Here is a 25,840-nt window from a genome sequence, read left to right as displayed (position 1 = left end):
GTGTCTGATTTGCAAACTTGATCACATGAAATAAACCTGTTGAGTTCAGCTTTGTGTTTGACACCGTAGCCTAATTGATCAGTCCACTGGGCAGGTGACTGAGCTAAGCACAGAGCAGGAAGGAAAGGAACACTGAGACCAAGAGCAGCTACCCTCAATATGGAAGCCACTATGTCATTACACACTCTTCCTTAGATAGACCAGATATTTTCTGTTTTGAGAGTGTACAAAAGACACAATACTCCTGGCAAATGGCCTCCAAGCAGTGTTCTTGTTTGTATGCTACAAAAACAAAACAAATGAAGGGAAAAATTCAGCATTACTATGGGCCAGAAATCTGGCCTGGAGAGCTAGTATAAACTCACTTGGGCCAAGGAAATGGGATCTAGTGCACAGTTGTTGCTTGCTGGTCAAGCCAGCATGGAGGTCATCTGATTTTCTCACTGGCACACTTAGCAGAAAGGAGCAATATGGACTAAAAGCAGCCTCTGGCCAGGTTTCAAGATAAAGACTAATGGGTAAAAGGTATACTATGGGCATACCTTCAGTAAAACCAAGCAGGTCAGAATGTATTCCTGGCAAGCCAATTCTTTACTTGCTCACATGCCCACTGTTTGTGTAGCTCCTGATTCCTGTTGGTGTCTATGTGTGCCAGCCCTGCCAAAAAGGTGTCTGCAGGGGGCTACTGGAATCATTCAATTTGCTTTAATGTCCACTTCACTTCACATTCATTTTCTTCCGGATCTGGGGCCTCACTTGTTATCCATGATGCTTCCAGGCCCTAAAGACTCCAGGAAAGGATGGGGTATCTCTTTATAAGAATCAGGGCTTAAGGAAAAAACAAAATGCCAGAGCGGTGAGCTCCAGTTCCCTCAAAGACTTATAGTGATTTACTTATCTTGATCTCGGGTGCTTAATAGATGTTCTGCAAGTAAAGGAAATCCATTTTCATTCGGCTGAATTTGCAATCCTCATTACTCTATCTCTGCATAGTTTCTAATCCATCTAGATCAGTAGTGTTCAATCCTAAGTGCACATTATAATCATCACCTGGAGAGTTATTTAAAATTCCAAAGCCATCTCTTTGACCAGTAAAAACCTAGATGTACAACTCAGACACCAGTATTTTTAAAAGTTCCCTGGGAATTTTCAATGTGATTTAAACTACTGCATGCAAAAGAAAGAAAAGGCCTAGAGATATATCCCCTTATCATTTAAGACCCTGAGTTCTAACTCTAGTACTAAGAAATAAGGAACCTCCACCCAGCATTTTCATACTAAATACACTCAAGTTCAAAAAGGTACAAAATATACATTCAGGGTGTAAAATTGATTAAAACATATTATTTGCAGGTTTGAAATCCTCAACCAATAAAAATAAACTCTAGCCAGTCATAGTGGTGCATGCCTTTAGTCCCACACTAAGGAGGCAGAGGCAGGTAGATCTCTGTTAAGTTTGTGGGCAGTCAGAGCTGCTGAGATTCCAGCTCAAAAAAAAATTAAACAAAAAGTCTAAATTCTACTAATAAAACCATAAGTAACCCATGAAATGCTCCAGAAAATGCTTTACAATTATTGAAAACCTAACCATTATATCTGTCTAGCAACATGTAACTTTACCCAAAAAACTGGGTTTGCTCTATCAACATTCCTCAATATTCAATGTGTGAAGGGCTAATCTGTCCCTTTATAGGACTTTAAGAACCCTAGTCATACCTAGAAGATTTCAAAGATGCATGTCCTCTTGTCCAAAAAAAATGTGCCCAGCTGGTCCAAGTTCAAAAAGCAGAAGAAAGAGGAATAACACTTTTGAGAACAACCAGATAGTCTGTCTATACATGGTGAAATGAGAGTGGGATAGGAGTATACCAGATTTGACAAAACAAGATAGGACAGTGGCATCATAAATGCCTACAAATCAGGAGAAAATGTTAAGAAGATCTGAAAGCTAAGAGATAAATGTACTTTTTTGTTTGTTTTGGTTTTCAAGGCAGGGTTTTTCTGTGTAGCCCTGGCTGTTCTGAAACTTACTCTGTAGAAGAGGCTGGCCTCAAACTCACAGAGATCTCTCTGCCTCTACTGCCTGGGTGCCTTTTCATGGTTTTTCAAAACAGGTTTTCTCTAGGTAGCCCTATCCCGGATCTAGCACTGTAGAGGCAGAGCTGGCCTGAACTTAAAGAGATCAAGATTCAATTGTCCCTGCCTCCAGACCACTGCCTGAGTTTAAAGTAGACCAAGTAATATAAACTAGGCCAGTAAACTGCCATTGGGCAGCTCTTAGAAAAGTCTTTGCTAAGCTGGGTGTGGTAGCACATGCTTAAATCCAAGCACTCAGGGAAGCAGAGACAGGTGTATCACTGTGAGTTCGAGGCCAGCCTGGTCTACACAAAGAAACCCTGTCCCAAAAAAAAAAACAAAAAAAAAAAAAGAGGGAGGGAAGGAAGGAGGGAGGGAGAAAAGAAGAAAGGAAGGAGGGAGGGAAGGAGGGAAGGAAGAAAGAGAGAGAGAGAAAGAAAGAAAAAGAAAGAGAGAGAGAAAGAAAGAAAGAAAGAAAGAAAGAAAGAAAGAAAGAAAGAAAGAAAGAAAGAAAGAAAGAAAGAAAGAAAGGACTTGCTCAGGGGTTAAGAACACTTACTGCTCTCACAGCAGACTCAGGTTCAACTCCCAACATCCACATGGTGGCTCATAACCATCTGTAGGTAACCTCAGTTCCAGAGGATCTGACACCCTCTTCTAGTTTATGTGTGCCCTGAATGTACATGTGTACAGGTATATCTGTAGGTAAAACATTCATACACACAGAACAATGAAAAAATAAAATGTTTCAAAAAGAAAACTCACTGAATGGCTGGGCAAGAAAGTTGGGAATAACCCTTGAATTATGACTAAGAATCATCCAAAAAAGCTCCAAAACATAGTGACAGCTCCCAGGGTAAAATATGTCTTTTGTCTAATGAACACACAATGGACCTATTTCCAAGATGCTGCCTGCTGTTTACTTGACAATAACTTATGATGAACCGCATGGTCCACATATACCAGCACTACCAAAAGAAGAAGAAGAGGAGAAGGACCAGGAGGAGAAGGAAGAGAAGGGGTAAAGGATGTAAATGGAGGAAAGAAAAGGAACAGAAGCCTTAACGTCTAGAGAGAGCTCAGTTCATAAAGTGGCTGCTATAAAAGAACAAGGGTAATCCCTAGAATCCATGTTTAAAAATAAAAGCTAGGCACGGTGAAACACACTAATAATCCCAGTGCTAGGGAGGTAAAGGTAGAGCTGGGCAGATCCCTGGGACTTCCTAGTCAGCCAGCCTAACCTGAGCCCCAGGCCAGTGAGATTGCCTCAAAAAGAAAGATAGATACAACCTGAGAAATGATAGCCAACACAAAGGTGACTTCTGGCTTTCAAACATACATGCACACTGGCATATACTCTCTCAGGAGTGGGGTGGGGGTGAGGGGTGCTGTCATCTCTCCCTGCCTCATTTTCTACCAGGGATCTATTTACAGGTCTCTCTTTGAGAACCTCCTCCTCTGACCCTCACTCCAGATGGCTGAAGACTAAACCTGTCTATGCTGCTGGACTCCGCCTTCAGGGCAACTGTTTATACAGTTCCTATCTAAAATCACAATCAGGCTCATGAGGTCTCTTCTTCTAGTTACAAAGGATGAGGCTTTGTAATCTCAAAAATCTGAAATTCTAATTCCTCCAAAATGGGACAGTTTTTGAGCACTGACATAACACTAAGAAGCAGATGTTTCAGCATCTAACCTCAGATGACAGGTCAGTCAAACCTCAAGTGTACTCAAATTATTTTATGATTGTGGTACTAAATTCACACTGTGTATAAACTGCACATGAAACACAAATACGTAAATAGTTATAGAACCATATATAAATGCTGTATTTCAACCTGTATCCCATAACCAAATATATAAATATAAATATTCAAAAAAATTTTAAAACATTTAATGTATAATCTGAAAAACTTCAAACTCAATTATTTCTGGTAAGGGAAACTTTACCTATACCACTGGCTGCTTACGAAGTCTTCAAAATGGTCTCATCCTACCAACCTTTTCCTACAAGAGCCCAACGCCGGCTCTGGCCCACCCAAACTCATAGAATGATTCACATCTCACCTAAAGACCTAACTTCCTCAACCATAAAAAAAAAAATACATCAGCTCCTTGTACTGCCATGGGGTAAGCAAAAGGTTAGCTGTACACCTTAGGAGCCTAAGGAGACACACTGACTAAAAACTAAAAACTCAAGATGCTGCTAAAGACAGGAAACATGCCTTCAATTACTCCTAGTCCTTCTTCACCTTCAGGGACTAAAATACGCCTTAAAACTTGAGTATATTAGATGCTTCCCTAGGGAATTTGGCAATTCTAACACATGGTGAGGAGGAGCTTATCCTGCAACTTGGGACAATTATGTGTTACTTAAAGTTTTCACCTTCAAAAAGTACTCTTAGGAAAACTATGGCCATGGAAACACTGAATGATGTGAGAAATTTCTAAAGGTGTAAAACCCCAACTGTGTCTTGTAAAAAGATTCCATCTTTCATTCAGCAGCATAGGACTCCACAGCCAACTCTAGCAACCATCCTCTGTAAGAGGAAGGAATTGGAACTTTTTTTTTATTTGGTCTGAACTCTTTTCAGCTCTTACATTCATCGCACAGCATCTGGCTTCTGAAATGGGGGGTGGTACTGAATTTCTAGTCTGGTTAAGCATATTTTTAATTATGAAGCCTGGGAATTCCACATCACATTACTAATATACCCCACCAAAGCTGCTTTCCCACAGTAGAGCTCAAGCCACTTAAGATTCATGAGATATTTAACCACTCTCATCACCACAGGCTAAAAGTAATGAGCCATCCCGGGAGCAGGCCACTCCTACAGCAACTGCAGGCTAAGCCACTCTTAGCCAGGCCTTATCTTGGTATTTCTATGGCTCTGAACTTTTACGTTAAAGACATATTGTAGCTACCTGAAGGAAAACTATCAACACACAGTTCTTTTACCTAAACCCCAGACTTACTTTAGTGAGTTTTCAGAACTAAAAAACTTAAGCTTAATGTAGTTTCCTTCACATAAACCAACTTTGGGGTTTTTCTTGAAAGACCTATAAACCCAAGAGGAAGCAAGGACACAAGAATACAATCCACTTTGAAGTCACTTAGACAGCTTCCTTAAAATTCATTTGAGGATTCTTACTTTGGCAGTGGTGATGAATGCTCAACTGCAGGCATTGGTTCAAGTATGTAACTGTACACTAAAATGTATTATATGTGAGCTATGTCAAGTCCAAAAAAATGTGTGTTCAGGAACTACCAGCATCACTGGCATGATTCATTTTGTAAAATGTACATGTGCATTTGTATTTTTGTGTCTGTATATGTGTATACAACATACATGCAGGTACCTGAGGAGAGCAGAAGAGGGCATCAGATCCCCTGAAGCCAAAGTTACATGCAGCTGTACGCCACCCATCCAACACAGGTGATGGGAACTGAACTGGAGTTTTATAGAAGAACAACAATAGCTGAGCCATCTCTCCAGTCTTTTGGGTTTTATTTCTGTTTTTGTTTGTTTGTGTTTTTTTTTTTTTGGAGACTGTCTGGCTTTATTGTTCAGGCGGACCCCAATGCTTCAGCCTCCATAGCAGCTGAGACTAAAAGCCCATCACTGCGTGCGTGTGTGTGTGTGTGTGTGTGTGTGTGTGTGTGTGTGTATAACAAGTATGTATATGTGTACACATTTTAAAAGCCTTCATAGTAAGGAATTCTATATTATATTTAAAAATTCTAACTTTATAACTGCAAAAAGAATCTGCCTAGATTTCTCAACTCATTCAGAAACCCAATAAGTTTCTTGGGACTAAAGTGACAGTCAAAACAGGTGGTTCCTGGGCCATTCAACATTTGATGAGTTAGTTTTATATTTCCAAACCCTCCCCCACCTCACAACAGCTGCATGACAGTGAATCACCCAAACGAGTGTGGATATGAACTTCAGTGCAACATGACTCATAATAGCCAAAAAGCAGAAACAACTCAAATGTCCATCAAGTGATAAATGGAGAAGCAAAGTATGCTATATCCATACTGTGGTCTGTTACTCAGCCATAAATTAAACAAAGTACAAATATATGTTACATTAACATTGATGAATCTGAAAAACATTTAAGAAAGAAGCCAGATACTAGGGACTTCATAGCATACAATTCTATTTACATGATGCAGTCATAAAGGCTCACTCCAAAACACAGAAAGTATATTAGCAGCTGCCAGAGCCTGGAAGGAAAGAATGATAAAGGGGTCAGAAGGAACTGGCATGATAGCTAAGAGATAACACGGTTTCTCTCTGAGGCAATGAAAATGTTCTAAAACTGACTATGGTGATGGCCAAAGAACTCTGTGAATAGTATATTGAAAACTATCATATAACCAGGAAGTCATATATTAAGTTACAACTAGAGATTTAATGGGAGCAAAGAAACCTGACCCCAGGAATTCCATCAGGCTACGCTTGGCCTGCAAAGCCTTATTGTTCTATTAATCTAGGGTAACTGCAGGCTTAGGTCAATGGCTCTTCTTAGCCTTAAAGGGGCATGGGATAGGTTAGGTAGAGAGATACTCCTTAGTGATTACCATGCCTTAGCAATCAAACAGGAATCTGACCTAAAGCAAAAAAACAAAACAAAACAAAACAAAACAAAAAGAACAAAAAACAAAAAACAGAACACAAAATGAAGACAGGTGCCAGGCTTTCGTTTTGCTTTTAGTTATCTTGTAGGCCCAAGTGAATATGCAATACCTTTAAGACAGTATGTGGGCTGGAAAAAGGCTTGGTAGTTAAGAGCACCTGCTGATGCTCTTCCAGAGGACCTGGGTTCATTTCCCAGCACCCACATCAAGCAACTCACTACCACCTATATACCTATATAATTCTAGTGTCAAAGGATTCCCATGCCTCTTTCTGGCCTCCTCAGGCACCCAGATACATAGTCGTGTACACATACACATAAATGTAAAAATTAAAAACCTTTAAAAAATACAATTTGTGGTGTCTGTTACAATATGATTTGTAACTAAATAAATAGGTCAGGCAGAATAAGCACAAAGAAACGAGCTGAGCCTTCCTACTCCTGTTTATTCAAAGATAACCAAAGCAAGACTAAGTTCCTCCAACACAGTCCCCACTAGGCTCAGGCACAACTGCAAAACACCAGGATAGGTAAGGGGTCTCTTCCATCCCTTCTCACTGTCCAACAGTAAATATCTAAACAGCACTCTGCCAAGTGCTGGGGACGTGTGGGGGGACCACGGGGCTGTTCCCGTGCAATAAATTATCCTGCTGTCAATGTTCCTGCAGCCACAGTCTTAGGCTACTGTTCGCAGAGAAGGATGGCTGTAAAACGCAGAACAGAACAACGAGGTCAGCGATTTTAAGTCAAGCTTGTTTCACATCATAGTTTCTGGTATTCATAAAGTGCAGTAAAACCAAGAAAAACTAACTGTAGAAAGAAAGACGAAAGGGGAAAAAAAAAGACCGACTGAACTGAGATTAATAGCCATGCAATACCAGCACAGACTCCTTTCAGACAAGCACGCATTAAGGAAAGGCAGATGGAAATGTTTATGAAGTACCAGCCACAATGACTATTCCTTAAAATTCACAACACACCAAGTTATAACATAATGGAAATGCGCCACTAATTTCCCTGTCCTGCTGTCCCATTCGCACTGCAAAAGAAAGCAGTTAAAAGGGACATTTCCAAGGACACATGGGGCCAGCTCCTATTACCTTCCCATACCATTGTTACCCTAGAAGGTGGGCAGATGCAATTGTTTTGCTTTAAAATCATTCATACCAATCTGTCCTCTGTAAATTAACCTCCCTCGTAAATGGAAGTGGAGCTTATAAAAAAACATAATCTGGCATACAATTCTAAGGCCTCTTTGGTTTGGAAATGAAACATTAGTCAGACCATTTTCTTCTTAAAACTGGGAATCTAAAAAGAGAGACAAGCCCAGTCTTGATTCATGCTCACAGCCATCCGGAGAGCAAACCACCCTCTTTCTTCTAATGTAACCAATGAGGGACTTTAACCTAGGTAGAGAAATAAAGCACAGCAGGCTGGTAAGATGGCTCAGTGCGTAAAGGTGCTTGCTGCCAAGCCATATGGAACTGGGTTTGAAGCCAGAACCCACATGTTAGGAGAGAACCAACTCCTCAGGTTGTCCTCTGACCTTCACATACACATACACACACACACACACACACACACACACACACACACACACTGTGGCTCAGGCACTTGTACTATAGTGCCATGGAACAGGAGCCATGGTACAGTGTCATGAAAAGCAGTATGCACGCAAGTTCTCTCTCTCTCTCTCTCCATAAATTTAAACATCTAAAATTACTTTTTTATTTTTAAATAATTTTGAGATTATAATCATGCCATTTCCCTCTTCCCTTTCCCTCAGTTCCCTAAGCCCTCCCATGAACCTACTTCCCACCCCTGTCCACTGCACTCTTGAAAATGCATGGCCTCTTTCCTTATTTATTGTTACAGACAGACAGACACTCCTAAATAAATACAGCAAGTTCAGCCTGTATGATGTTGCTTGCATATATGCTTTCAGGGCTGACTATTTGGTACTGGCTAACCAATTGGTGTGCTCTTCCCTGGGGAAGACTATTTCTCCCACTCTCAGCATTCCTTGGTTGTGTACAGCTCTTTGTCAGGGTTAAGACCTCTGAGCTTTTTTTCCCCATCCTCATTACTATGTCTATGGGTGTCATCCTTGAAACTGTTTCAGTTAAAAAAAAAATCATAGAGGAGAATGGAGAGATGGCTCAGGGATTAAGAGTCCTGGCTGCTCTCTCTGAAGATCTGGGGTATGGTTCCCAGAAACCACATGGCAGCTTAATAGCTGTCTGTAACTGCAGTTCCAGAGGATCAAATGCCCTCATCTGGCCTCTGAGGGCACTGCAAGCATATGGTAAACAGTTATAAAATGCAGGCAAAACGATCATAGGCATAAAACAAATGAACCTTTTTTAAAAAGCATAGGAATGGAGATTTTGCTAAAACCTGAATTTCATATTGGGGGGTGATAAATACCATTAGTTGGTATGAGTTATTACCTCAGTGGTTCTAAACCTTCCCAATGCTGCAACCCTTTTATTAAAGGGTTTTTATTTTATTAGCTCATGCTGTGGTGACCTCCAACTATAAATTTTTTTTTGCTACTTCATAACTATAATTTTGCTACTGTTATGAATCATAATGTAAATATCTGATATGCAGAATATCTGATATGCAACCCACAGGCTGAGAATAACTGGCTTAGGAGATAAATGATGCTTGCTGCCAAGCTTGATAATTTGAGTTGTACTCCCAGAATCCACATGGTGGAAGATGACAATAGACTCCCTAGAATGCTCCTCTGACCTTGGTACATATGCTACACATGCCAAGACACAGCACTGCCCCCATAAAAACAGATAAATGCAATGGGTTTTGGCGCCCACCTGCTTATATTTGAAAGCTGTTTTATCTTATGAAAGCTGTTACACCTCTGTGTGCCTTGCTGATCAGGCTCTACTTCATTGCTGGGTTTACTGGCAGAGGTGTGAAGAGACATGCCTTGCTGCCCTTAGAGACAGAAGCTATTCACTATTTGCTGTTGTGTGCTTTGTAGATACACTTTACAAAGTTGAGGAAGTTAGCTTTAATTCCTATTTATTATGTACACAATGTTCTGCCTGCATGTACACCTACACACCAGAAGAGGGCACCAGATCTCATTACAGATAGTTGTGAGCCACCATGTGGTTGGTGTAACTTGAACTCAGGACCTCTGGGAGAGCAGCCACTGCTCTTAACCTCTGAGCCATCTCTCCAGCCCTGCTTTAATTCCCTTTTATCTTGAATAGGTGTTAAAGTTAATTTAATTACTTTTTCTCATTATTTAGTATAATAGTGTAAAGTTTTTCCTTGGCCTACTAATATAATGGATCAGATTTCTCTTTTTCTATTTTTTTTTTAATTATTGAAACAGTTGTATACCTAAGATGAAGTTATCACTTGGTCGTTTATGTAAATATTTTTCTAAATTGCTGAATCTTAATGGCTAAGGATTTGTCTATCAATTTGTTATAGGTTTTGTGTCTCTGTTCATGAGGGATTTTGAACTGTAGTTTTCTCTTTTGGGACTATATTTGTCTGGTTTTAGTATTACAACATTGCTGGTAAAATCGTGAAGCTTTTCCTTCTCTGCTGTCCTCTAGAAAAGAATATGACAAAACCAATAATTTTTTCTTGAATGTTTGTTAAAAATCTTTTGTAAAACCTTGTAGCTTCAAGATTTCTTTGGAGTTTTTTTTTAATAGTTTTAAATTATATTTATTTATCTATGTTTTTTTTTTTATTTATGTCAGAGAGAAAGACAGAAACTGCAAGCACATGCAGAGGTTAGAAGACAATGTCTTGGAATTGTTTTCTTTCCTTATACCATGTTGGTCCCAGGTATGGAAGTTAAGTCAACAGGTTGGTGGCAAGCATCTTTACCTGCTGAGCCATGTCATTTGCCTTTCCTTTGGAGTTTTCATACTACAAATTAAGTCGTAGGGCTGTTAAAGATAGTGACCATTTTGGCTTACAAAGACTGAAACACCAACCAAAGAGCATATATAAACTGAACCTAGGCCCATGACACATATGTAACTGATGGGCAACTTGGTCTTCATCTGAGTGGCCTAGCAAGTGGAGCACAGGGGAGGGGCTGTGTCTTACATGAACTCTGTTGCCTGCTTTTGGATCACTTCCCCCAACTGGGCTGCCTTGTCTGGCATCAGTGGAAGAGGATGTGCTTAGTCCTGATGGGACTCAGATGTGCTGGGGTGGGTTTGTAAGGGGAGGGCTCCTCTTTTCTGCAGAGAAAGGGAGAGGAAAAGGGTGAAGAGTGTGGGACCAGGTGGAGAGGAGGGAAAGAGCTTCCATGGGGATGTAAGATAGATAGATAGATAGATAGATAGATAGATAGATAGATAGATAGGATAAATAAAGATAGATAGATAGATAGGATAAATAAAGGTAACAACAAAAAAATTGCCCATTTCATAATGAGTCAATTGTGGCAGTTTGTGATGCTGAAACTGGCCATTTCTTTTTTGGAAGCTGTCAAATGTGTGTATGTGTCATGTTGTTTGTAGTAGCCCCCTATCTTTCTAGTGCCTGTGGGGAAATGGTAGCCTGGTTTGTTTGTTGGTTTGTTTGCTTTTTCCTAGTATTGGCTTTCTGACTTTTTTTCTCTTTGCAAGCCTTGATGGTTGTAATTTTTTTTAATGAAACAACTTTTTCTTCATTTCCTCCCAGCCTATTAGTTTTTTTTTTTTCTTAAAGTGGGAACGAAGATTGGTGATTTAAGACTTTAAAATGGAGACTGTTCTCCCTAAATATTTTCTATCATAGGATGGTTTTCACTAGTTGCCAGTGTTACTTCCATCTAATCCATTAAAAGAAGGCACCTTAGATGGGTGACTAACAGTTTTAACAGCATTTAATTAATTAATGAGTTGATGACTAACTGCAAAAAACAGTGACTGTGTTACTTGTGGCTTAAATTCTACGAAGTCAGTTCTAGAAATTCAGATTTTCAAATTAGAGCTAAATGTCCTCGTTGATTACTTCAGAGCTAGAAAAGACCTTAGACCCAGGGGTCAGCAAATTAAAATCCGTGGGCCAAATCCTGCTTAGCTGCCCTGCTCTAATCTGACCCTCTAGCTAAGCATTTTTAAAGAGTTGTAAATTATGAGTAAAGGCACTTTAAGAATCTGGGACTTGGGGCCTGACTGGCCCACACTAACAATGGACCTTTATGGAAAAGGTTTCCGTATTCCTCTGCCTTTAAGTCACATAAAGCCAGTAAGGTTGGTTGTCTGCTTCTGAGTTGTCTGGAAACATTCTGAAGTACAGGTTCCCAGGCCTCTCTCATGGCTCTTGTCCCATCTGGAATTTGTCACAGCATATGGCTCTGTTTATGTTTAGGTTGTTTTGACTTGTGCTTTTGTCTTCTCTATATCTCTACTATTCTCCCATGGCATTTGTATTTCTCTCACCTCCTGGGCTCTGAAGAAGCCACTTAGAGGTCCATTGTGAAAAGCCTCACCCAAATGTGATTTTTGCTAACAGTTCTTTGAGGAGGTTTCTTGAGGGACAGTTCCAAAAAAGTGATTTTTGCCATCACAAAGTACATAACATTTGAACTGGTTAAACTCTTTGAATGCTATTTCACTGTTGATTCAGTCTGGCATCTATGGGGAAAGAAATCTTTGAATTGTTCATGTAAATACAAATAACAATATTAGGGACCTGTCTTATAAGTAATTCTGTCCATTTAAAGTGAGTGGCCAGGGTGTCAGTGCATGCCTTCAATCCCAACATGTGAGTGGCAGGGGTAAGCTGACCTCTTAGTTCCAGGCTACTTTGGTCTACATAGAGTTCCACAACAGCCAAAGCTGCATAGTGAGATCTTGTCAATACTCCTATTCCTCTTCTTCCTTCTAATAGTAATAATAATAGTAATAATAATGTTAGTGCATAGAAAGCTGGATAGTCATTAATGTTGATAAAGGTCTTAGAAAAGATTCTTAGAAATAGAAATCTCTTATTTCTTCTCTTGTGGTACTGAACCAAGGGCCTTGTGAATGCTGTCACTGACTTATGTATCTAGCTATTTTTGGGGGGAGGCTATTTATTTTAAGACAAATTAATCCTCCTGCCTCAGCCTCCTAAGAAACTGGGATTACAGGCATGCACCACCAGGCCTGGCCAATCCCACACTTTTTTTTTTTTTTCTTGTGCTCCCTTTTTGGATGGAGTTAAAAGAAATTACTATTACTCTCTTAGCCCTTGGGACAGGCTGAGACTTGCCCCAATGCTTTGTGATGAGGGCATGAAAAGAAGTGGTGGCTGGGATCTTTATACCTCACAAAGAAAATACCAATGTTGTCATAAAGGGAAGGGTGGCTATTTGACTTGGGCCAGATGTTTTCTTTTAATGTTCTCTTCTACTTTGTTTCTCTTCATAGCTGTAGCTTGAGCTTACTATTTTCCTTCTGAATACACGCTGTTGAAACTGATGTATCTCAGAATGATGTGTGATGTTTAAATGAGTCCTTCCTAGCGCGGTATTAGGTAGCTTACACAATATCTAATATAGCAGTTCTCAAACTGTGCATCACAACCCTTTTGGGGTAGGATGACGCTTTCACAGGAGTCACCCAAAACCATCGGAAACTATTCATAACAGTAACAAAATTACAGTTAATAAGTAGTATTGAAAATAATCTTTTGGTTGGGAATCACACCATGAGGAACTACATTAAAGGGCCACAGCATTAAGAAGGTTGAGAATGACTGCTCTATTAGTTCTAAGCCGGTCTACTCTACATAGTGAGTTCCAGAACAGCCAGGACTACATAGTGAGGTGCTGTCTGAAAAACAAAGAAAAAAAAAGATAAATCTATAAATGACTACTCTAGCAGTTTCCTTTTCTGCAGTCTCTTCAAGCCAGATTCTTTCTTTAAAGAAAAACAAATCACAAAACATGCTGGCTTTTTTTTTTTTCTTACATTTGTTTGTATATATGCTCACTTGTTAACATCAGAAGACAATCTGAGGAAGCTGGTTCTCTCCTATACCAGCTGAGCTATCTCATCAGCCTGTTATTTTGTTTTTTTAAGCCTTAACATATTTTCATACCTCATACCAAAAGGAGTTAAGCTGATGGCAAGCCCTTTCTTCTAGCACCAAAGCCACCTGCTTCAGACTACACAAACCAGACTTAGAGACTTCAGAAATTCATACAGAAAGGCCTAGCACCCTCATTGACAACAACTCAAAGCTGGAACTGAGGCACTTAGCTTCAGTACAAAACTTTTCAAAGCTTCAGCATTAAGTGCCATTATAAAACATGCCACCTTAAAAAACGTAGTTTCCCAAAGACTGATCCAAGGCATCAGTCCCGAAAATACATTTTTTACAGTTGTTTTTTGTTCATTAAACTACATATCAGAAATCTTCTACATTCAACTCTATATTCTAGCTCAACAGAAAAATCAGGAAGGCCCAGGAACGGGCACATCACTTGGCCTTGTTTGAACACCGTAATCTGTAAACCTGGAAGAGAGAATTCAGTATTAAATAAAGCAACACTATGGACATTGCTCAGGATTCTCATTCTAGGCTAAAAATAATTAGGTCATACAAACACTGGCTTCTTTAACCAACAGCATGGGACAGGGACTCTAAATAAAGACCTGGGTTCAACTCACAAGCCAACTTTCCAAGTTTCTGAGTAAGCTAAACTTTCATCTCGTTATATCTATCTGAGCATCTTTATCAGCTGGCACAGTTCCAAAGTAGTCTTAAATATTGTAATTGGTATTACAATAGTGTGTTCTATATATCACTTGGCACTCTCCCAAGCATTTCATTGATTATCCCACCCAAATATACAATGTTTGCTGTGTAATTTTGGTATCATTGATGTCTTTGTGGAGAGGAAGTAATTAAGACACAGTTGTTAAACTAACCAGTTAAGCCAGCTCAATCTAGAAAAGCTATTAGCTCATACTAACTCCTTTGAGTTTGGGGCCTAAAAACATCAATGCAGTGGATTTGTATTACCATTTCCTCAATGACTTCTCCAAGAAGACAGAGAACTATTTTTTTTAAATGAAATCCAGGCCCATCACACCATAGGGCAGTGGAATTGTTTTCCTGAGGTCTGGAAAAGTGCCTAGTTGTTAAAGGTTTAAAAGACCATTTGTATATGGTTTACATACTTGGTTTGCAGATTCAATTGAGGAGGTTTCTTCATTTCTCCTAAGAATCAAGCTTGTAATTAAACAACCATGAAATGGTGGTTGGAGCCGCAGGGCTCACCAGCAGGTTCAGGTTACAAATGTAATGAAATGGTGGCTTAAACACCCAGAATAATTACTGACTCCAAAAAAGTAAACTCACTAATGGCCATAGTGGACAAATTTTTAGACACAACCAAATGACAATATTTTTTAAATGATGCCTTGCTATGCAGCCCAGGCTTGACTTGAACTTAGGATCCTCTTACTCCAGCATCCTCATTATCTGCAGATCACAAGTATATGCCACCACACCCTTGCAAATGTCCAGTAATTTAATAAATGAATCCTTAGCTACAAGATTTAGTATAGATAGATTAGGGAGTTACAATTAAATTAAAGATTGGCAAGGCTAATCTTTAAGACACCAAATCCAAAAACAAAAATACCAAGGATCAAAGCTATTAAAGGCCTCAGGGCTGCAGCCTCATCTCCAAATGCAGAAGCTGCCAATTCAAATACAGCCGATTTAATTGTATGCAGAGGAGTTGAGAAGATTCCAAACTGGTAATTCCTCCAACACAAAAACCAAATGGGCTTTCTTTCCTCAAAACAAACAAGACAAATTGCCTATCAGTTACTCAACTGGAAACTCCTCTCCTTAATGGCTCACACAGAGCTTTAGTGGACTTTAAAAAGTGCCTTTCTCCTATTGAGAGGAAAGGAGGAGGAAGTAAGTGCCTTGGTTACATCTTTTCATCGGCAAGTGTCCCTCTCAAAGCATCTAAAATAAGAGAAAAGCATCCAGTGAGAGCTAGGAAAGGTTTCTTGATATAAGCACAAATTAATTTTACCATACGCTACCTCTATCAGCTTTAAAAAAATGGAGATCACGTAAGAACTACTCTGTATAGAAGCATTATGGTTTATGCATTTTCATTTCATTTTTTCAGTATAATGTATTTTGATAAAATTTTTAATTTTAGGCCCACACAATAAATGCCCAGCAATGGAAGATTATTTTCAAGTCATCTTGAGCTTGAACAGTGCTGCTAAAAATCTTCTACAAATCCAGAGGAAAGAGAAGCTGATTTAAAAAAAAAATTGCAATTAAGTAAACCAAATGGGCATGCCAACAAAAGGCAGACTCTGACCATGGCCCTCTTCAAAGCAGTCCATAAAACATTTCAAACACAGTTCACTTATAGTAGAAATCCTAGCAGAGTAGAATCAATGTCTTACTCCAAAGCTCTTCAATTTTAACCCCACCCCCACCAAAGCAAAGCGAAAGACTTGGAGCAGGAATTGTGTTAGGACCAAGAACTGGATAGGAATGGATCTTCTGGGCTCATACTTTTGTTTATTCACAAGGTACTGAGGATCCAGGAATGTTCTGTAAATGAGAAAAGGAACCAAATGACCCAGCCTTTCTGCCAAGAGACAAATGGTGAGACTGTGGCCAAAAACCAGAAGCCTGAAAAACAGATGAGCAGTAATTTTGAGTGCATTGAACAGGTGTAAGACTCAAGGACAGGGTAGAAAGGGTTCTGGGGATTAAGTATTCTGATACAGTTGTTTGGTGTTGTTCTTACTATTACTGTTCCCCTGTGTCTTTGCAGAAGCTGGTGGTGGTAGCCAAAGAGGGTGTCAAATCCCCTAGAGTTGGAGTTACAGGCAATTTTGAGCTACCTGACTCTAGTCCTCTGAAAATGCTGTAAAAACTTTTTTTGTTTGTTTGTTTTTTCAAGCAGGCTTCTCTGTGTAGCTCTGGCTGGCCTATAGTTCACTCTGTAGAGCCGGCTGGCCTTGAACTCCCAAAGATCCCCGTGTTTCAGCTGGGATTAAAGGCATGAGCCACCACCAATGACAACAGTAACAACTCTTAAATACTAATCTCTGGTTTTCAAACTTGAGTGTTTTGGAGTTTTGTTTTGTTTTGTTGTATGAACCTAGTACAATGAACATCTTTTATCACCAACAGAACTAACCAGAGGAAGACATTTATGGTGCAAATTTAAGAAACTCATCATTTAAGAAGGTTCAATGTAGAGTTCCTGTCCTCTCCAGATCTTACTGTTTCCCACTTCTTTCCTAAGATTCCCTGCACTCTGCCCAAAGGTTGCCCATAAGTCTCAGCATCTACATTGATGGTCTGCAGGGCAGAGCTCTTCAGAGTTCCACAAGGAGAGCAACAGAACCAAAAAAAAATCTGAGCACAGGGGTCTTTCCTGAGACTGATATTCCAACCAAGGATTATGCATGGAGATAACCCAAGACCCCTGCACAGATGTAGCCCATGGCAGTTCAGTATCCAAGTGGGTTCCATTGTAATAGGAACAACAACTGTCTCTGACATGAACTGATTGGCCTGCTCTTTAATTACCTCCCCATGAAGGGGAAGCAGCATCACCAGGTCACAGAAGAAGATAATGCAGCCACTGCTGATGAGACCTAATTGCCTAGGATCAGAAGGAAGGAAAAGAAGTCCTCCCCTATCAGTGGACTTGGGGAGGGGCATGCATACAGAGGGTGGAGAAAGGGAGGGATTGGGATGGGAGGAGGGAGAGAACCACAGGGGGGATACAAAGTGAATAAAGTGTAATTAATAAAGAAAAAAAAGGAAAAAAGTAAATCAGTCAAGGTTAAATAAAAAAAAATTAAAATTAAAAAAAAAAAAAACAAAGAAGGTTCAATGTAGGGTAATTCTAAATCTTTCATTCCTCATTCGCAGTCATCAGTTCCCCAAGGCTTCAACATTAAAGCCAAAGGGCACAAGAAAATCCTTTGTGAAAGAGATAGTGTAAAGGATGAAGGGATAATGAAAAAAGTGGTGAATCAGAAAACAATAAATACAATCAAAAGTGGTTAAAGCTTTACACAGCTACTAGAGTCACACAAAGAAAGCATTCTTCCACCAGCAAGTAGTTCTCCAAGGGAAATTGGAAGAGCCACGGATTCACACAGACTCTCACAGACTGGATGAGAAGTAATCCCCAAGCCCTAAACAAACAGCACCTTGGGGGATGGTGGGGCCTTCCATAACAATTTACATGCAAAATAGTTGTTTCTAAGAAGGACCAGGGGATTTTTGCTGATAGTTTATCATACTAGTAACTGAAATTCCCAGCCAGAATCTAAGCCAGTTAGTTACCTGTGTGGACACTACTGTTTTGGGCTGTAGCAGGGCTTTGTAGCCTTCTTTAACGTGTTTATCAGACTACTTGTAGCATATCTACAGTCTTGTCTTATTTTGAGACAAGGTCTCATGTATCCCAGACTGTCCTCAAACTCACTATGTAGTAGAAGATGGCTGTTAATGTCTGATCTTCATGTTCCACATAACTAAATGCTGGGAATACAGGGTCAATGGGAGTAATCAAACACGGGACTTCATGTATGCTAGGTAAACTGAGATTCCAGCCCCATTTCACCAGAAGCTGCCAAATTTCCCTCACACAACACCTTGACAGTGACGACCTTAAAAATTAAGGGGGGTTGCAATTAAGAAAACACCAAAGGCCTTGTAATCAAATAAGCTATATTGCATAAATGTTGAAAATCTGAAGGAGGATAAATAGTTGAGACTTCACAGTCATCCCATCATTCGGTATGCAAGAGGATCTTGAGTTCAAGGCCAGCCAGCACTACACAAACCCCTCCCCCCAAAATCTGGTAATCTCAAAGGGCCTAATATATTAACATTTAAAATGTGGGGTAGGTCTTCCAAAGACACAAGCAAATAATAAGCATACTTCAAAGGCTTACTTTAAAGAAGAACCTGGACCTGGTAGAACATATTCCAAGTAAAATAAAGGTCTGGGCATTCCCACACTCTATTCTTGGTATATAGGGATTCACAAGAGGCCAGTAAATTCAACCCAAGGGACCTTTGGATTTGAATGTGGAAAAATACATATCCACATTTTTTTTCACTAATTGAAAACCAACATTTTCTCCCATTGATGTCAACTACTCACCCCTACCCATTATCACCAGTGAAATCATATTTTTATGTCATATATTCCAGCTGAAAATAGTGATTTTTGTTCTGCAGCGGTCTGAAATTATGCATGTTTACCAGTCCTGTTGCTCATGTTAGGCCCAGTCGGTGGTCACATCTTTAATCCCAGCACTCAGGAGGCAAAAGCAGACAGATCTTTGTAGATTAGAGGCCAGCCTGGCCTACATAGTGAGTTCTAAGGCAGCCCCAGGGCTACATGGAGAAATCCTGTCTACAGAAACAAAAAGAGAGAGAGAGTAGGGAAAAGAAGCACATGTTATTTTAGGGAGGAGTGTTTTGAAGAGCACAATTTAAGTGACTGGATTAATGCTGTGACTTACAATGCTGTTATGGGCTAGGGATGTGGCTCAGTGACCCACAGTTGCTTCACATGCATACGGCTGTGTGTCTATCTTGCATTAAGGCCTGAGCCTCAGGTGCCAACCCTAGCTCCACACTAAGAAGTGATGCAAAACCTACACCAAATCTTTTCAGCCAAGACTATTAAGCAGTCTTCTATTCATATTAACCAAGATTTGTGTTACAAAAGTAATATATAAGTCTGATGGACACATGTCACTCTGCTTCCCTACCAAAAAAAACAAAACAAAACAACAACAACAAAAAAAAAAACAACAACCCATAATCAGTGGTCCCAAAGACAAAACGAATGGCATCAGGTCAATTTCCAAAATTTTAACCCAGCCTCATAATTGTATAAAGAAAGCTGTGCTTGGCTCACATACAAGCACTTATCACTCAATTATTAGCATTTATCCACCAGACCTTTGGCCAAGACACAGATCACTCAGCCTCCCAGATATACTCAGCCCAAGAGAAGATAAAAAGAACCATAATTAACAGAACTTTTCAGAGCCAACTGGCTAGCAAGACACTGCTCTAACAAGCAAGGAGAAGTTAAAACACCTCACTCAGCTCTACACAACCAGCACCCTGATTAGGGGCTGGGACCAGAACAAAAGTATGTCCTCTTTGAATCCCAAGATGCCCATCTAGACCATGGGACCAATTTATTCTTGAGCTTTGAGCTTTGAGCTGAAAAAGAAAAAAAAAAAAAAAAAAAGACTTCATGTTTCCTGAGATCAGCAGTCCTCAGGGTCCAACACTTCAATTTCAGATGACCAAAGATGAGATTTGTTTTAGCAAAAAACAAATTTCTGGGTTACTTCATCAGCCAGAACACTAAATACTACCAACTGAACTAAGTGTAAGTGGCTGGGTGGCAGTTAGCTTACATTGGTAACTAGGTTAGATGGGACTGAATCGATAACAATGCTAAGTAAAATCACATCATGGAACTGCTCCATTAGGAAGGATTACTGACAAACAGGAGTGGGGAGAACATGCATCCAAGCTCCACAGCCATTTGACTCACCCTTGAGTCACATCCAATACTTACATGCCAAGGGTAAAGCCTTTTGACTCATTATCAACAATTAAAATAAATGTTGTTAGAGACCTCACACGTGGATTTCTCACCAGGCAGCCCTTGATTGAAAAGGAAAGGAATTTAAAAATCCCTGTGATGCAGTCAAATCACCCCATTCCCCAAATGTGGATCTGGGTAACAAGGACATGTCTTAATCTTCATTCAGTAATAGAACACTTCAAGAACTCCAGATCTTACATATACCTGAACACACTGGAGTTTTTCTAAAAGGTTCTTCACTATATATCATCCACTTTTCCTTTGGTATAATCAGGTTTTTAAGACAGGCTCTAAGTCTATAGCCCAGATTGGCCTTGAAATCACAGGAATTCTCCTGCCTCCACCTCCAAAGTACTGGGATTACAGGCATTGTGCCACCATGTGCCCAACTCATCATACCTTTTTTGTTTGTTGTTGTTTTCAGAAAGAATCTAACCAGGCTGGACTAAACTGATATTATAAAACCCAACTCAGCTGCCTCTGCCCCTGGGTGTGAAGATGAAAGGTCTGCCAATATGCCTGGCTTTAGTTAAAATATTAACAGCTAATGCTTGATAGGTTTCTGTTGGTGGTGGTGTTTTTTGTTTTCCCTCCAAAAACAGATTCTCTATGTATCCCTAGCTATCCTGGAACACAATTTGCAGACCAGGCTGGCTTTGGACTCACAAAGATCCACCAGCCACTGCCTCCTGTACTGGAACTAAACAGGCACACGACCACACCCTGAGATATTTCCCTCTTGAAAGCCTTCCTTCGAGCTTTACATGTGTGTGATCACCCATCACTTCACTCTCAGATTTTTGTTGTTGTTTTGTGTGTGTGTGTGTGTGTGTGTGGTGTGTGTTTGGGACGGGGTTTCTCTATGTAGCTCAGCTGTGGGCACTCTTTGTAGACCAGGCTGGTCTTTAACTCAAGAGATCTGCCTGCTTCTGTGTCGCAGAGTGCTGAGAACACAGGCATGCACTGCAGCACCAGGCTTCACCCTTCACTCTCAATGTTGAAACTAAACTGAAGGTTTAATCTTTTGTGCAAGTGCTAGAATTTTTCTGACCCCATACTGAGCTCATTGTCCCTCAAACCTACTAGAAAACTGATGCATGATAAATACAAGTGTTCCCATGGTGATTACCAGGAGGAACACAGACCCCAAAGTGACCCCTTCCCAGCCAGGAGGCCTCAGTCTACTCACCAGTTTCTTCACATTCCTCACCACTAGAACTCCCGTTATTAATCAGTCAGCCCCGAAAGCTGCCAAGGTTACTCAGTAAAACCTTTATGCTCTTCACTCTCCCCCAGCTCTGTCACCCAAGTACCATCTTATCTATAGATTCTCTCCCAGCTATCTCTCCTAAGAAAAGTGGGACGTGATTGATGCTACTTTTTTTTTTCCAACTAAATTCTAACCATCCAAGCACACTGACTTACCTAACAATTCTAGTTCACAGGTACACAGTAAATGCCCTGAGGTGTGCACTGTCCCTTCCCTTCCTCCCTGAAGTCCCCCCTCCCCCACTGCAAGGGGAAGAGGAGGCTCAAAAAAAAAAAAAAGTTAGGAGATAAATCCCGATTGCCACCCACAGAAGAGAACCAATTAGAAAACGTAGAATGAAATCCAGGTTTTCCTCCAAATCCTCACATTTTATTTTACTTTTTGCCTTCACATTATTGATCTTGTGCTCCCCGAGATCCTTTAGGACTGCAGGAAAAAGTACAAAGTGTGTGCTCAGAAGTCCAGAAAGCAATTAAGTCGATGTTAAAAATGCTAACAGAAAACGGGTTTCACTAATCGAGAAACCAGAGAAAATGCAACATTTGAGGAACACACTACATGTGGGATGATCTGATAAATCTGTAGCAGCCGCTGGTTTAAAGGCACAACCATTCCCGCCCCTGGCGCCCATGCCTGATTCTCTCAAAGAAAAGAAACCTGCAACGCATCCCTAACCCTCCAAAATTCCATCACGCAAAAAAAAATTCTCCCAAGCTTTTCTGGTGAGACCTGGCTCGGTTTTCGGAGCCTCCCGGATTGGGGGGGGGGGGCTGGCGGTGGTGGCGGCTATAATTCCCGCGCCCAAATCTCATCCCTCCCCACCCCCAATAATAATAATCGTTTCCTTTCTCTGTCAGCCCGGGTCCCCTTTCAGAGGATTCGTCTCCTACGCGGTGGGCTAAGAACCTTGCAAGCGCTGAGCAGCCCCGGTTCGTCTCCAGCAGCCACGGCTGCCCTTAAGGGGAAACCCCACCCCCACCCCCAGGAGGGAAATTCAGCAGCCTGGCAGCACAGGAAAAGGTGGTGTGGGCAGCAGTCCCTCGCCGCGCACACACACCCCCCGCTCGGGCCTGTCTTGCGGCTCCTGCCTCCAAGGAGCTAAAGGCGTTCCTGCACCCACCCCGACTGGGGATCCGCCGGGCCCCACAGCCCGCAGGGGATTTCCCCCACCCAAGCGGGGCGTGGAGGGCAGCGAGTCCGCGTGGACCGACGGTCCAGGCCCGGAAGGGCGGTGCGGCTGGCACACACCGAGACGCCGCTTTCCCCGGGTCCCCGCAGTGCGGCCAGGCGCTAGTCGGGCGACGAGCAAGCGCGGCGGGGACCGCCGGGGCGAGGCGCGGCCTCCGCTGCTGCACGAGGGCCCGCGGCGTGCTCAGTGCCGCAGCCTGAGAGCGCCAGGCGCCGCGCGGCCGCTCGCATTGTTCAGCCCGCCGCGCGCGCCCCGGAGCCTGGCCCGGTGGCCTCAGCCTCACAGGCGCGAGGGAGGAGGGGGGGTGGAAAAACGGGTCTCGCCACCGTTGCCGCCGCCGCCGCCGCCGCTGCCGCCGTGGAGCCCGTGCAGGTGGCGAGCGGCGCCCTCACCTTTGGCGCCGAGCGTGAAGTCGAGCGTGCTGTGCCTTGCTGCTGCCATAGTGCGGCGAGGCCCTGTGCCATGCCTGGGGGAGGCGACCGCGGGAGACTGAGGGACCGCGCGGCGGGTCGGGCTATATAGGCCAGCGGGGAGTGAGCGGCGCTGGGGGAGGCCAGGAGTAGGAGGTGGGCGGGGCCGCGGGCAGCGACCAGGGGCGCAGGGGCGGGGCCGCCCCGCCTCCTAAAGGAGGAAACGCGGACGCCTCCAGCCCCGAACTTGGAGCGCTGGGTGTGAGGCCTCGCTAATGGTGGAAACGCGGGCGCCGGCTCCCCTGGCGTGCGTCACCAATGGCCGCGCCCTGCACTGAGGCTCTGACCAGGCTCTCCTGCCATTCACCATCCATTAGGAGGTCAACTCAGGTTTAAACTGCTCAGCGCGACTTCCGGGGGCCTCCCTATACACTTCCCTATATGTCTACCCCTCCTCCACAAGCAAAGGCTTCAGTTACTTTCTGACCATGTCCATGTAAAGAAAATTAAATGCTACTACCCCTGTGGTCTAAAATACAAGCCTGCCTTTTTCTCAAATGCACGTGAAACCCAACGGGATTATCAGTAACGTTTCTGTTGGTAAGGTGTAGTATTTGAGAGTAGTATTTGAGAACAGAATAGAATGCTCACAGACATTCAAGTAACATACATTTTCATGCAAAATTGGAAAAGAGTATGGCTGAACTTAGAAGGTGTATATTTGAGGGCCTCTTCCATAGGGCGTCCCTCCCCCTCCCCCCCCCCCCCCCCCCCCCCCGGCATGGTGCCTCTATTCTCATCAAAGGGCCTACAGCCTTGACCTATTTTGGGCCTTTATTACCATTCAACAAGATAGGACAAAAGAGAACTAAAGTGCCTGTGGACTAAAGCCACCATTTACTGCACTGCGTGAGCAAAATCCCCAGGCAAATTGACTCCTTCATTGTATGGTTTCCTGTGCCTCACCTGATATCAGGAAATGCTGTAATGGTTTTTAAACTTGAAATTAGTGAACCCTCTGTCTCCTCAACAACACAAAACAACATAGCTATTAAGCTTAGCTTTCCCTTAGGCAATTTCAAGTGGTGGTTTGGGATTTTTTGTTTTGTTTTATGTTTTTGATTGGTTGGTTTGGTTTGCTACACTGTCCTGCAAGAACCTAGCACTGAGTTCATAACTGTTCTTCAACACTTGTTGACTGCCTCCCTTGTCAGTGTGTTCCTAATTTGTTCCTATCCATAGCTGCCTGTTTGTTGCTTCCTTTTCTGGAGACTAGGTTCTCGGTTTCATGATCTATTTCTTTCACTCTACGCCATCAGTACCATTCTATCAGCCTGCAGCGCCTCTTTCTCCCTTTCTTCTAGAGTTAAGTCACCAGAACATAGTTGTTCTCCTGTGTGCTGCAAGGGCAGCAGAGTCTCACATGCAGGGCATGTACTTCATTCACTGCTCAGCATTGGGGTTAGCAACCTCCTTCCCTTAGCTTCACTCTCTGTTGTCACCCTCTTGAATTTCTTACGAATTCCTGAACAGAAGGTGTTGAGGTTGGCCAAAAGGTGTGTAGCTGGTCTTGCTCAGCAGATTGTGTGGATCCATCAAGCTTTAAAAACTTTCAGCTACTTCTCTTAGTACTATGTCTGCGTGCGTGCCACCATGTTTCCTGCCATAATGATAATGGACTAAACCTCTGAAACAGTAAGCCAGCCTCATTTAAATGTTTACCTTTATAATAGTTGCTATGGTCATGATGTCTTGTCACAGCAATAAAAGCATAACTAAGACAATGACAGAAAAAAAAAAGGCCTCTATCAACACCTCAACTAGGCTCTGACAACCTATTTATTTATATTCTGGAACATATTCTTATTGCCTGAGTTTTTGCAATCCAGGCTTCAGACTGCAAGGGCTATTTCGGACCTAATCGTTTAGGTTCTGGCTAGCAATTGTGTTATAGGTGACCCATTAAATGTAACAGCCTAGCTGCTTCAACATAAAAGAGATATGCCACTCATCTTGACACAAAAAATTCAGGAAATCCCTAAAAATATGTTTTGACCTTTGTGGTGCTTTGAATGAGAATGGCCCCTGACAGAACCAGCTGTAGGTAATTCTGGCCATGACAGAGAGAGTGGGGATTGAGAAATTACAGGTTAAAAGACAGAAAATTTAGGATAGTGTAAGGAGGGCATGCAGTCAGTACTGAAAGCACCAAGTTTAATCTCTAGCAAAACAGTTCACCGCAGTCCAAGGACAATCAAACTTATTTTCAAAGACCACATTCCTATATGGCAAGACTGTGGGTAGTATGGATTCTTCATGTACAGCAGGCTGCCCTCTTCTGCTCTTGATCAAGATGGAGGAATGAAAAATAAAAAGGACGTACCTCCTGGGAACTAGTCATATGCTCACGGGCAGATGTATGCTATGAGAAACAATTCCCCAGATACTAAAATCCAGTAGGCCAGTGTGCTACCAGCCAGAACAAGGCACAAACAGAGCTACCCCATAATCATATCTCCCCATGTGCAAAATGTGGACATTGCCCAAAACCATGAATATGACCAGACGTTCCCAATCTTGCTAATAGTGATACCTGCGGCTTCTCTACGAACCCTGGCTCTGGCTCT

General features: G+C 41.9%; 1 protein-coding gene across 1 annotated transcript in view; it reads right to left on the bottom strand.

The window, feature by feature from the left end:
• Window positions 1–23,410, bottom strand: part of Sms (spermine synthase) — a 50,950-nt gene extending 27,540 nt beyond the window's left edge. The window contains exon 1 of the mRNA XM_021626778.2: window positions 23,196–23,410. Within this exon, the coding sequence (XP_021482453.1) occupies window positions 23,196–23,244 (49 nt within the window). The 5' untranslated portion in view covers window positions 23,245–23,410. The remainder of the gene's footprint in view (window positions 1–23,195) is intronic.
• Window positions 23,411–25,840: the final 2,430 nt, after the last annotated feature.

Source organism: Meriones unguiculatus, chromosome X (assembly GCF_030254825.1).
Source record: "Meriones unguiculatus strain TT.TT164.6M chromosome X, Bangor_MerUng_6.1, whole genome shotgun sequence".
Lineage (NCBI taxonomy): Eukaryota > Metazoa > Chordata > Mammalia > Rodentia > Muridae > Meriones > Meriones unguiculatus.
Note: the sequence above shows the minus strand (reverse complement) of the source record. Positions and strands in the feature narration are given on the sequence as shown.